General features: G+C 42.8%; 1 protein-coding gene across 3 annotated transcripts in view; it reads left to right on the top strand.

The window, feature by feature from the left end:
• The window catches only part of MATN2 (matrilin 2), a 158,917-nt gene extending 147,922 nt beyond the window's left edge, over positions 1-10,995 (top strand). For 2 of the 3 annotated variants that reach the window (XM_011952738.1, XM_011952736.1), the window contains 6 exons: positions 1,851-2,264; positions 4,920-5,072; positions 6,699-6,770; positions 7,482-7,616; positions 7,999-8,097; positions 10,439-10,995. In XM_011952738.1, the coding sequence (XP_011808128.1) occupies positions 1,851-2,264; positions 4,920-5,072; positions 6,699-6,770; positions 7,482-7,616; positions 7,999-8,097; positions 10,439-10,494 (929 nt within the window). In that variant the 3' untranslated portion in view covers positions 10,495-10,995. The remainder of the gene's footprint in view (positions 1-1,850; positions 2,265-4,919; positions 5,073-6,698; positions 6,771-7,481; positions 7,617-7,998; positions 8,098-10,438) is intronic. The other variant, XM_011952737.1, reaches the window with a different exon arrangement.
• Positions 10,996-13,298: the final 2,303 nt, after the last annotated feature.

The raw sequence follows: 13,298 nt of genomic DNA, 5'->3' as shown, positions 1-13,298 counted from the left end.
TCTCTACTAAAAATACAAAAATTAGCCAGGCGTGGTGGCATGTGCCTGTAATCCCAGCTACTTGGGAGGCTGAGGCAGGAGAATCGTTTGAACCCAGGAGGCAGAGGTTGCAGTAAGCTGAGAAAGTGCCATTGTACTCTAGCCTGGGCGACACAGCAAGATGCTGTCTCGAAAAAAAAAAGAAGAAATGAGATAATCCATTTTGGATCTGTCCATTTTTCTTTTGCAGTCCTAAATAACAAAAAGCCTCTCCATACCCAAATTGCTTGACATAAAGCTTTTATTTCTGTCTTACTATCAACCATCTATTAATAGTTGCCTGAGACCGGACACAGTGGCTCATGCCTGTAATCCCAGAACATTGGGAGGCCGAGGCGGGTGAATCACCTGAGGTCAGGAGTTCAAGACCAGCCTAGCCAACATGGCAAAATCTAGTCTCTACTAAAAATACAAAAAAACTAGCCAGGTGTGGTAGCGTGTGCCTGTAATCCCAGCTACTCGGGAGGCTGAGGCAGGAGAATCACTTGAACCCAGGAAGTGGAGGTTGCAGTGAGCCAAGATCACACCATTGTACTCCAGCCTGGGCAACAGAGCAAGACTCCATCTCAACAACAACAACAACAACAACAACAAAAAAAAGCCTGAAAAATTTCCATGTAAAGAATTTATGGTGATAATTTTTTGTTATTTTTTTTACAGAGAGATGCAGGGTCTTGCTCTGTCACCCGGACTGGAGTGCAGTGGCACGATCATAGCTCGCTGCAACGTATAATTCTTGGGCTCCAGTAATCCTTCTGCCTCAGCCTCCCAAGTAGCGAGGGCTACAGGCATGCATTACCACGCCCAGCTAATTTTTCTTTTTTTAAGAGAGACAGTCACTCTGTTGCCTAGGGTGTTCTTGAACTCCTGTGCTCAAGCCATCCTCCTGCCTCAGCCTCCCAAAGTGCTGGGGATTATAGGTGTGAGCCACTGCACCAAAGCTAATAATTATTTTGTCAGCTTTAATAGGTCAGTAGGGTACTTACAGGTGTGCTACCCAATGAACATCACCTCATTCACTTAGTCTGTCACCACACATTTACTGAACACCTTTTTTGTGCCAAGTATTGGGGGGTGGGGCACAAAAATGAATGAAACACAGTCCCGGCTGAGGAGGAACTCACAGACTGGAGGAGGAAACACATCATTAAATAATTATTGTACAATGTGGAACACTATATAGAGTACATTAGAGTGTATGCAACTTGGTGTCAGGGATTGTGTCTTGGTCACTATTGCAATCCTGCTACGTCCACTGCCTTGTACAAAGCAGGTCCTCAATAACTTTTTGGTTGAATAAATTAGTAGTGTTAGGGGTATATAGAAAGCAATATAAGCTGAGTTACTAGGAAGGCTCCCCGGCAGAGGTGATGGCTGAGCTGAAGAAATCTCTTTCTCCATTGACTGTCAGAGTGCCAGCACTAGGGTGACGTCACCCTCCTGGAGTAAAGTTCTGGGAGTCTTTTGGGTATTGTTAGACCCTTCAGTGTACTCTACACCCAGCTCCTCCCAGACCTGTCAGTGTTCCAGGGTACAATATAGACTTGGTTTCCTAGACAATTGTACATCCGCCATTTTGCTTGTGAAAAATACTATTTTTATCAATACGACAAGCCAACCATAAAAGTATATGTGAAAATTATTGTTGCTCGTGGCCCTCCCAACACCTCATTTGTCCTGTGTATTATCTAAAGAAGAAGGAAACTGGTTCCCCAAAGTGGTTATGCCTCCAATTAAAGCATCATTTTATTCTACTCTTGTGCATAAACGATGCTTATTCAACTATGTCAACTTTCCTTTTATTCTTATAGAATGCACTGAAGGCCCAATTGACCTGGTCTTTGTGATCGATGGATCCAAGAGTCTTGGAGAAGAGAATTTTGAGGTCGTGAAGCAGTTTGTCACCGGAATTATAGATTCCTTGACGATTTCCCCCAAAGCCGCTCGAGTGGGGCTACTCCAGTATTCCACGCAGGTCCGCACAGAGTTTACCCTGAGAAACTTCAGCTCCGCCAAAGACATGAAAAAAGCCGTGGCCCACATGAAATACATGGGAAAGGGCTCTATGACTGGGCTGGCCCTGAAACACATGTTTGAGAGAAGTTTTACCCAAGGAGAAGGGGCCAGGCCCCTTTCCACAAGGGTGCCCAGAGCAGCCATCGTGTTCACCGACGGACGGGCTCAGGATGGCGTCTCCGAGTGGGCCAGTAAAGCCAAGGCCAACGGTAATATGGGGCGGAGGTGCGGTCTACACCACTCAAGGTTCAGGTTTCTTAAACTCACTCAGTGGCCTCAGCCGGCCATAGAGGTAAGCTTCTTTGAGTATGCAGAAAGGCCTCCTGGCAACTGCCATCATACATCTTTACTACCCTGCCACCTAGAGGCCTTAACAGGACCCCACAGGAGTTAAATAAAGTGCTCAGGAAGGAGTCTGGTGACTAGAAGGTTAGGCTAAGCTGACCACAGGCGGCTATCCTCTCACTCTGATTTACTAGCCAGTGTGTGATCTCCAGTGTGAGAATCACCTAGAACATTCTATTCAACCACAGACATATACATAATAGTTCCAAAACACTGGTCTGGTTGCTCTAGAATCAACTGAAGAGCTTGTTAAATTGTTTCTGATGGGAACTTTTACTGATTATGTATATATATTCTTGTATTTTTTAACCAATACTTCAAGCGAACATTCTGAAAATGCAATAGCCTTAGGATGGATAATACTCTTGTGTTTGCAGGAGGCAAATTTAGCTTTTCAGAAAATCAGATGACGGAAGAGATCATGACTCTAAGCTCTTGTTGCTCAGTAAAGCCCAGCCTCTTCTCTGGGTTTTGCTGACCTGAGGGTTACTTCAGTTGTACAGATGTGAAGCATGCTTGAGGAGTATGACCCTTGGCTAAAGGAAACCCAGAAGCTAGGATGATTGGTAGAGACAGTTTATGGTGAAGTTTCTAGATTCCTTGATGCAGATAAGAAAACTTGAAGTAGTGAAGTAGTTTGCTTGAAAACTGCTTTTCTTTTCTTTTTTTTTTTTTTTTGAGACGGTGTCTCGCTCTGTTGCCCAGGCTAGAGTACAGTGGCACAATCTTGGCTCACTACAAACTCCGCCTCCTGGGTTCATGCCGTTCTCCTGCCTCAGCCTCCCAAGTAGCTGGGACTACAGGCGCCCGCCACCATGCCCAGCTAACTTTTTGTATTTTTAGTGGAGATGGGGTATCACCGTGTTAGCCAGGATGGTCTCCATCTCCTGACCTTGTGATCCACCCGCCTCAGCCCCACAAAGTGCTGGGATTACAGATGTGAGCCACTGTGCCCGGCCAAAAACTGCCTTCTTAAAGTACTTGTTGAGGACACACTGCTTTAGCAAGTCCTGTAAGAGGAAATAAGGTATGCACAGATCAAGGCCTCATCCAAGACTTTATGGACCCAGGGCCTAGATCAGGCCTGGCACGTAGTAGATGTGTGACAACTACTTGCTGAGTGAATGAAGAAAGGAGAGTACTGGCAGTCCCATTGGTGAACTCCGTTCCTCCTCACAGAAAGGCTGGTTCACATCAACATTCACTCGCTGTCTTTGTGATAGAGGTCATTTTATTGATACTGCATACTTTTCCTCTTTTTCTAGCCCGAGAGTGGTAGCCACAAAGTGTTCTGCCCTGAATCATCTGAGTAGATTGTAAAACTGGCTGTTCACAGCTAGATTGCTAGAACTCATGTCAAACTCATAGGCCCCCTAGTCTGCATTCTTAAAAAGAATTAGGGGAAGCACCTTGGTCTCCAGAGACAGTGGTTAGCACTTTCCTCTCACTGAAACTACTCTACCTTACCCTTTGCTCCATTTAAACGTCTCTACACATCACCCAAAGACAGGTGGTAGGAGAAACTGAGGTTTATTTGATTCTTGAATCGACAAGATTTAGATGAGGTGACATCCTCTTCTGAATTTAACTACTCTTATGTATAGCAAACAGACTCTTAAAATAGTAGTTATCCTTTTTAGGAAGTTATGCATAAAATCACTGGGCTCCCGGACAAATATGCTGAACTTGGTTATTGACCTTACACAGACTCAGAACGAGGCATCATAACTCTTGCCCTTTGTCTTGAGCCATTTTTAAGTACATTTTTAAGAATCTAGTCTAATAAATGAGCTAGAATAAGTTATCAGTGCTGAAAAATGTTTGGACTTAAGCAGAACATATTCTTATTGTGTTTTACTTTCAAATGAAGAGTATATAGGGGAAGGGAGTCTAATGATCAGTGTAAGAAAAGCTTTTGAAGCAAATGCATATCCCTGTTGCAATTTAAGGCTGATCTTGGGTTTGTTCTTTTTCCTGACTTTAGGGGTTTCCAATGGTCTGCAGATTCTCCTTTTCAGCTTAGCACTTCTTCACAAGGTTGAGTCATCTTAAGAGAAGTGGGCAAAAAGCAGCTTCACTTGGCCTCAGGTCACTTACATTTCCTATCCTGTAGCTTTGAGTAGAAACTAGGTTATTAGGTCATAAATTGACTTGATTCTTAGAATTCTTCCAGAATAGATTCCCATTTAGCAAGCCATAAAAGTGCTCATTTCTGTGAATCCAGAAGGCTAATTCAGAGGGAAGTTGCAGATTCGTTAAACAGCCCAGCCCAGAGCTGAGAAACAGGTTAGTAGTTTAGTTGCCCAGCATCTCCCAGATGCCTCACTTCTCTCTTGGATCCCTCCCTTTTGCTCATAGGACAAAAATTAAAATGGTAGAAAAATAAAAAGGAAGGTTGGCATGGACCTTTCAAATCACACCACTTAACATCTAACTGGCTTTGGGTGCAGTACACACAACTTCCAGACCCTGGGAACACAACTCTAACTACCTTCCTCTTAATTTTTCCTGCACCCTAGGTATCACTATGTATGCTGTTGGGGTAGGAAAAGCCATTGAGGAGGAACTACAAGAGATTGCCTCTGAGCCAACAGACAAGCATCTCTTCTATGCTGAAGACTTCAGCACAATGGATGAGATAAGTGAAAAACTCAAGAAAGGCATCTGTGAAGGTACTATAGCTTACGCAGAAGACCTTAGCAAACAGGGCAGCATGAACTCTTTATGAACTTTTTTTTTTTTTTTGAGATGGAGTCTCACTCTGTCACCCAAGCTGGAGTGCAGTGGCACAATCTCAGCTCACTACAACCTCCACCTCCTGGGTTTAAGTGATTATCATGCTTCAGCCTCCCGAGAAGCTGGGATTACAGGCACCCCCCACCACACCCAGCTAATTTTTGTATTTTTAGTAGAGATGAGGTTTCACCATGTTCGCCAGGCTGGTCTCGAACTCCTGACCTCAAGTGGTCCACCCACCACAACCTCCCAAAGTGCTGGGATTACGAGCGTGAGCCACCGTGTCCAGCCAATACGAACCCTTTATTGATAAATTCTCAACCAAAAAAAGTGCCTCCTTCATGGGCAGGACCAACAATGCCTAGAAACAGTACAAAAAGAAGGGCTGGACACCATGGCTCCCGCCTGTAACCCAAGCATTTTGGGAGGCTGCGGTGGGAGGATTGCTTGAATCCAGGAGTTCAAGACCAGTTTGGGCAACAAAAGTAAAACCCTTTGGGAAACAAAGTCTCTGAAAAAAAATTTTTTAATTAGCTAGGCATGATGCCACACATGTAGTCTCAGCTACTTGGGAGACTGAGGAGGGAGGATCGTTTGCGCCCTGGAGGTCATGGCTTCAGTGAGCCATGATTGCGCCACTGCACTCCAACCTGGGTGACAAAGCAAGACCCTGTCTCCAAAAAAAAAAAAAAAAAGGGTTGGGGAAACAGGGGAGGTGGGCAAGAAAAAAGTAATAGCTACCATTGTTTGAGCCCTTGCTCTGTGCCAAGCAATGTAATAAGTGTTTTGACATACCAGCATGCTTCATCCTCACAAACACCCTAGAGAAATGATCATTTAACTAAAAATCAATTATTATATAAATCAGGAGAGCTGAGATGCAATTTCAGAACATCCCTATAATTGAAGTGGAAAGGGACGTAGTTCTTCCAAGCCCACTGTTAAAATTAATGCCTTTCTGCATGGACTATTTGTTTACAGAATATTAGACTGCCCTTTAGATTTTTGTTATGCATGCTTTTCTCCAGTTTACTAAGTGTGCCAGATATGCCCATTTTTCCTTGTACTCATGTCCCCGGTTCAGCAGTTAGATCCCAGTCTAAGTGCTGTGTCTTACCCTTCTAGGGAAAGAACTCTTGAGATGAGGGGTAACAGGGAGGGAAGGCCTTTCAGATCTCTGTGAGTAGAGAATGTTTTGCCTCTTGATTGTTTCATTCAAGTTGAAATGCCTCAAGTGGAGCTGCTGCCAGTGCAACTAAAATCCCTCAACAACTTCACCTTTTTTTCTGTCCTGCTTTCTAGACATGACATTTTGGGGAGCATTCTTAAGTAAGATGTACTTAAGGGGTCCAAGCTTCTCTTACGAGAGAGAATTGCCCTAGAGTGGTCATAGGTATCATGGTAACCAACTGCTTTTTTGAATCTTTGGTGTTACCAAACAAAACCAAAAGACCTTAGGTTATGGCAGGTAGGTAAGGAGGTGGTCTGGGACCAGCTTCCTGAAGAACACACACATGCCTGTGGACAACCGTCACTCCTTTTGGTCATCTTTTTCTGCTCAGCTCTAGAAGACTCCGATGGAAGACAGGACTCTCCAGCAGGGGAACTGCCAAAAAGGGTCCAACAGCCAACAGGTACAGTTTTTAAGGCAGTGTTTTTAGAAATGTTGATGGGTGCTTCTACCATGGTTTCCCTCCAGATAACAGTTGTAAAGAAGTGAATGTAAGTATGTTCAAATTATGATAATCAAGGCCTTTTTTCCCCTCAAAAAGGTAGTTAACTTTTACTCTTACATTAAGCCATATTTGGTAACTAGCATCGTTTCAGATGACAGTGTTTTTTGTTGTTGTTGTTGTTTTGAGACAGAGTTTCATTCTGTTGCCCAGGCTGGAGTGCAATGGTACAATTTTGGCTCGCTGCAACCTCCACCTCCTGGGCTCAAGTGATTCTCCTGCCCCAGCCTCCCGAGTAGCTGGGATTACAGGCGCCTGCCACCATGCCTGGCTAGTTTTGTATTTTTAGTAGAGACAGGGTTTTACCATGTTGGCTAGGCTGGTCTTGAACTCCTCACCTCAAGTGATCCACCCACTCTGGCCTCCCAAAGTGCTGGGATTACAGGCATGAGCCACTGCGCTCAGCTGTTTTTGGTTTTTTGCTGTTTTTTTGTTTGTTTTTTTAATAACGATGTTTAGTCCACTGAAGGTAACAGTCGTTTTGCTTCAGTATGTCCCAAAGTAAAGCTCTGCACCAAGTGCTAGGAATACCAAGTACCTTACTCTGCTGATGGCTGTTTTATAACCAAAAGCGTTAAGCAGGTTTGATTGCAGTTTTCCTTCTCTTTACAGAATCTGAGCCAGTCACCATAAATATCCGAGACCTACTTTCCTGTTCTAATTTTGCAGTGCAACACAGATACCTGTTTGAAGAAGACAATCTTTTACGGTCGACACAAAAGCTTTCTCATTCAACAAAACCTTCAGGTAATTCCAAGTAAAATATTACTATAAGATAACTTAATTTCAGCCTTTCAGCTTGCCAACAACCTTAGCTTAGAAGGAAAGGAGGAAGTAGGAAATGGTATAGAGGAAAAGAGAAGAAAGAACTTAAGTAAAATGAGAACTGAAACATAAACTAAAAGAAACTGGAGCAGTGTTCCTCACTAATCCACAGTAAGGGCCACTTCCAGTGTTGGAAGCATATACAGCGCTTTCCTGGTATTTACTTTACTGGATCTGGCTGCATGGAAAAAGTGGAACATGTCTTTCATTATGGTTTCCTCCATATGCTGATTCATTCCTATTATTATGTGTCTGGGAAGTCTGGTGGATTCTAGAGGTGAACACTTTCCATCTGCTTTCTCAGGAAGCCCTTTGGAAGAAAAACACGATCAATGCAAATGTGAAAACCTTATAATGTTCCAGAACCTTGCAAACGAAGAAGTAAGAAAATTAACACAGCGCTATATCCTTTTCTTGTATTATGCTTCTGTATGGAATGCAAAGAATATTATCAAAACTTCACACGCACTCTATGTAGGTTTTATCAACTGAAGTCAATCCCATGAAGTCACGAAGAACAGTGAACTCCAGGAAAGGCTTTTTGCTTTAAAAAGCAGTCTGGGCCAGGCGCGGTGGCTCAAGCCTGTAATCCCAGCACTTTGGGAGGCCGAGATGGGCGGATCACGAGGTCAGGAGATCGAGACCATCCTGGCTAACACGGTGAAACCCCGTCTCTACTAAAAATACAAAAAATTAGCCGGGCGAGGTGGCCGGCGCCTGTGGTCCCAGCTATTCGGGAGGCTGAGGCAGGAGAATGGCGTGAACCCGGGAGGCGGAGGTTGCAGTGAGCTGAGATCCAGCCACTGCACTCCAGCCTGGGCGACAGAGCAAGACTCCGTCTCAAAAAAAAAAAAAAAAAAAAAAAAAAAAGCAGTCTGACAGGTGTTTGAGAGCCAAGGGCAAGCCAAGCTTAGCAGCAGCAGTCAAGCACTTACTTGCCATCGGCCCTTCTAGGGGGCTTAGCAAGAAGGCCCGTCGGTCAGCATACAAAGTAGGGAAAAGAGACTGACCTAACTCCCTCTCTGCTAGGAGGGTATGTAGGACATGAATGAGGTCTGAAGTGCATCAAAGGTACAGCAAGTATAGGCAAAGAATGTTGTTTGTAGGTTTCAAACTCAGTCTAAACTCCAAACTTTTCCTTTAGCCCAAAGGAACACCACAGCCACATACGGATTCAGTGTGTGTAGTTTCTGGAGGACAGGGGTGGTTGTTTTTTGTTTTTTTTTTTTTTCCTTGGCAGCAGAGATCTTCTCTTATCAGCACTCTAAAAAATGAAACATTCCACCAAGGGAACAGCAGGATCCAGTGATTCATTAAAACAATATTACAAATGAAAGGAATGCTTGGTGATAATAAAGAAAAGAGGATTCGGTGCTTTTGCATATTGAACACCCTGCCAAGTGCTCTAAACTTAAAATTACAGTAAGCGTACTAAAGCTGTCTGATATCTCAAGTACATCAACTAGTCTATAGGGAAATGGCTTAATTCTGAACTATCTATCTCTGTGCCAGTGGGCTTATGTAATAAGGAACAACAGCATAGAGCAATTCCATTTCTGAAAGCTGGAAATATGCTCCCTGAAGTAAAATGAAATAATCTTCCTGAGAGTGGTTAATATACATTGACAAATCTGGGCTCTCATTCTGCCCTCAGGTGGGCAGACAGAGGGTACTGAGGAGCTTACAGGGTAGACCAATACCTATTCTAATGCCCTTTTCCTCTCGCCTGCCTGTCCCACCCCAAAGTTCTACTCACAAGAGACTCAAGAAGGTATATTTTTACATAGGTCAGAATTCCTCAAAACGGTGGTCTTATGTGGCATCATGGTGAAAACTCCCTATCTCCCTTTGCTTCTGACTTCGTATCTTACTTCCCAAGGTTGAATTCTTTCATTGTCTTCTCTTCACCACATTCTCAACATTATCAATTCTGGCTCCTAGCAGTGTGCTATGGCAAACTAATTTACAAGCATTAAGGATGGAAGTGGAATTACAATTAAAAAAAAAAAAAAAAGACTGCAGCTGGGTGCTGTGGCTCACACCTGTAATCCTAGCACTCTGGGAGGCCAAGGTGGTCTTGCTTGAGCTCAGGAGTTCGAGATCAGCCTGGGCAACATAGGGAGGCCTTGTCTATAAAAAATAATAAATAAAATAAATAAGGCTGGGCGCAGTGGCTCACGCCTGTAATCCCAGCACTTTGGGAGGCCAAGGCAGGCAGATTACCTGAGGTGGGGAGTTCGAGACTAGCCTGGCCAACGTAGAGAAACCCTATCTCTACTAAAAATACAACAAAATTAGCTGGGTGTGGTGGCGCATGCCTGTAATCCCAGCTACTCGGGAGGCTGAGGCAGGAGAATCACTTGAATCCAGGAGGCGGAGGTTGCAGTAAGCCAAGATCACACCATTGCACTCCAGCCTGGGCAACAAGAGCAAAACTCTGTCTCAAAAAAAGAGAAAATAAATAAATAAATAAATAAAATTAAAATTAAAAAGACAAATTCACACTGAGCTATCTGGCTTTGATGATGTTTTAAAAAAAACTCAAAATATTTGTCTTAACAGAAATGTTAAATGAGTTCTATAAATTTACAAGTCAGGGTTTTAAAATACTCGACAGAAATGAGGGGAAAAAAAACCAAAACCTTTTCTATTTCAGAAGCCAAAATTTTACATGGATAAATCAAGTTATAATTAAATGTAAATAAAAATAGACAATTCTTCATCTTCCTTAATTTGAGATTTACTAGAAGAAATGACACAGAGAATGGAAGCCCTGGAAAATCGCCTGAGATACAGATGAAGATTAGAAATCACGACACGTTTGTAGTCATTGTATCAAGGATTACAATGAAAGCAGTGCAGAGCCCCAAAGCGCAGGCTATTGTTAAATCAATAATGTTGTGAAGTAAAACAATCAGTACTGAGAAAGCTGGTTTGCCATAGAACAAAGACAAGAAGTAGACACTAACTTGTATAAATTTATCTAGGAAAAAAATCCTTCAGAATTCTAAGATGAATTTACCAGGTGAGAATGAATAAGCTATGCAAGGCATTTTGTAATATACTGTGGACACAACTTGCTTCTGCCTCGTCCTGCCTTAGTGTTGCAATCTCATTTGACTATATGATAAAGTTTGCACAGTCTTACTTCTGTAGAACACTGGCCATAGGAAATGCTGTTTTTTTGTATTGGACTTTACCTTGATATATGTATATGGATGTATGCATAAAATCATACGACATGTACTTGTGGAACAAGTTGGATTTTTTATACAATATTAAAATTCACCACTTCAGAGAATGGTATTCAGTGCAAAATTCTTAGTTTAACTTTAAATGGAAGATATCTATATATGAGAAATGGCCAATATGCCTATGAAAAAAATGCTGAATCTCATTAGTAATCAGGAAAATGCAGGTTAAAACAATACCATTTTTCACCCATCAGCTTAGCAAAAATGAGGATTTTTTTTAACAAGTGTTGGTAAGGATGTGGAAATGTGAGGCTCTTCTAAGAATGTAAATGGAGCCGGGCGCGGTGGCTCAAGCCTGTAATCCCAGCACTTTGGGAGGCCGAGACGGGCGGATCACGAGGTCAGGAGATTGAGACCATCCTGGCTAACCCAGTGAAACCCTGTCTCTACTAAAAAATACAAAAAACTAGCTGGGCAAGGGGGCGGGCGCCTGTAGTCCCAGCTACTAGGGGGGCTGAGGCAGGAGAATGGCGTAAACCTGGGAGGCGGAGCTTGTAGTGAGCTGAGATCCAGCCACTGCACTCCAGCCTGGGCAACAGAGTGAGACTCGGTCTCAAAAAAAAAAAAAAAAGGAATGTAAATGGCACTGTTTGTAAAGTAAGTCTATTGACATCTCATAAAACTGAAAATGCACACAACCCTGTAAATCTAGCAACTGCACTCAGTTATCTAACTAGATGATTTCGGCACATACATACAGAGACCTGTATAAGAATGTACTAGACTCTGTAAAAGCAAAAAACAAGGAACAACTTAAAACATCATCAGAAGGGAAACTGATAAACTCTGGTGTAATCCATACCACATACAACACCACGTGTACAGGAATGTGCTATATCTACACAAATACATGGTCAAACTCAAAGATGACTTTTAAAAGAATGACAAAATGCTTAGCATACCATTCCTGAAAATTAGAAGAAACAAAATCAAAAATGTCACTAGTAGTTCAAAGATATGTAAATATGTAAGTATAGGAAATGTTCTAAAAGGATATACCTAAATTGAGAAAATAGGGAAGTGAGAATAGGGCCAAAGACTTCAACTTTATCAACTCAAGAAGGAACTTATAGCAAGAAACACACTAAGTGGGAGCTTCAATAAGAAACGAAGATAGCCAAAATGACATCCTTTCCATGGAAGTCACTGTATTTTAGAGTCCAAATGATGCTTTACAAACAAGACATGTTGAATAAGCTTATGTTTACATATTTAAAGACAAGTATTTCCATTAGAATGTCCTCTTAAGGGACAGTGCAGGAGAATTGGAAGACCATCTCCTAGGCCTCGACTTTATCTGAATATCATGATTCTTTCTGGGTATAGAAGTTTTGATTCAAAGTATTAAACCTTTAGTTTATATTACATTTGAGTAACCCATTTGACCCTGAAAACACAAGTTTTCATTAGGAAGTAGTACTGGTTTGGGTTGACATTACTTTTGAGGTAGCCATGCATCACTTAATGATGGGATACCGGCCGGGCGCGGTGGCTCACGCCTGTAGTCCCAGCACTTTGGGAGGCCGAGATGGGCGGATCACGAGGTCAGGAGATCGAGACCATCCTGGCTAACATGGTGAAACCCTGTCTCTACTAAAAAATACAAAAAACTAGCCGGGCGAGGTGGTGGGCGCCTATAGTCCCAGCTACTAGGGAGGCTGAGGCAGGAGAATGGTGTAAACCTGGGAGGCGGAGCTTGTAGTGAGCTGAGATCCGGCTACTGCACTCCAGCCTGGGCCACAGAGCGAGACTCCGTCTCAAAAAAAAAAAAAAAAAAAAAAAAGATGGGATACGATCTGAGAAATGTCATGTTAGGTCATTTCATCATTGTGTGAACATCAGAGTGCACTTAGAAAAACCTAGATGGGGCCGGGCACAGTGGCTCACACCTATAATCCCAGCACTTTCAGAGACTGAGGTGGGTGGATCACGAGGTCAAGAGATTGAGACCATCCTGGCTAACAGTGAAACTCTGTCTCTACAAAAAATACAAAAAGTTAGTTGGGCGTCATGGCAGGCGCCTGTAGTCCCAGTTACTCAGGAGGCTGAGCTTGCAGTGAGCCGAGATTGGGCCACTGCACTCTAGCCTGTGGGACAGAGCAAGACTCTGTGACAAAAAAACAAACAACAAACAAACAAAAGAAAAACCTAGATGGGTATCCCACTACACACTTAGGCTATGTTATATACCCTATTGCCCCTAGACTACAAACCTGTACATCATGTTACTGAATACAGTAGGCAACTGTAAAACAATGGTGTTAAAACACAGAAAAGGAACTTTTCAGCCTTATTATAATTTTATGGGATCACTGTTGTATATGTAGTCCATCACTGGTGCATGACTGTT

The sequence above is a fragment of the Colobus angolensis genome, unplaced genomic scaffold (genome assembly GCF_000951035.1).
Source record: "Colobus angolensis palliatus isolate OR3802 unplaced genomic scaffold, Cang.pa_1.0 Scaffold349, whole genome shotgun sequence".
Taxonomy (NCBI): Eukaryota; Metazoa; Chordata; class Mammalia; order Primates; family Cercopithecidae; genus Colobus; species Colobus angolensis.
Note: the sequence above shows the minus strand (reverse complement) of the source record. Positions and strands in the feature narration are given on the sequence as shown.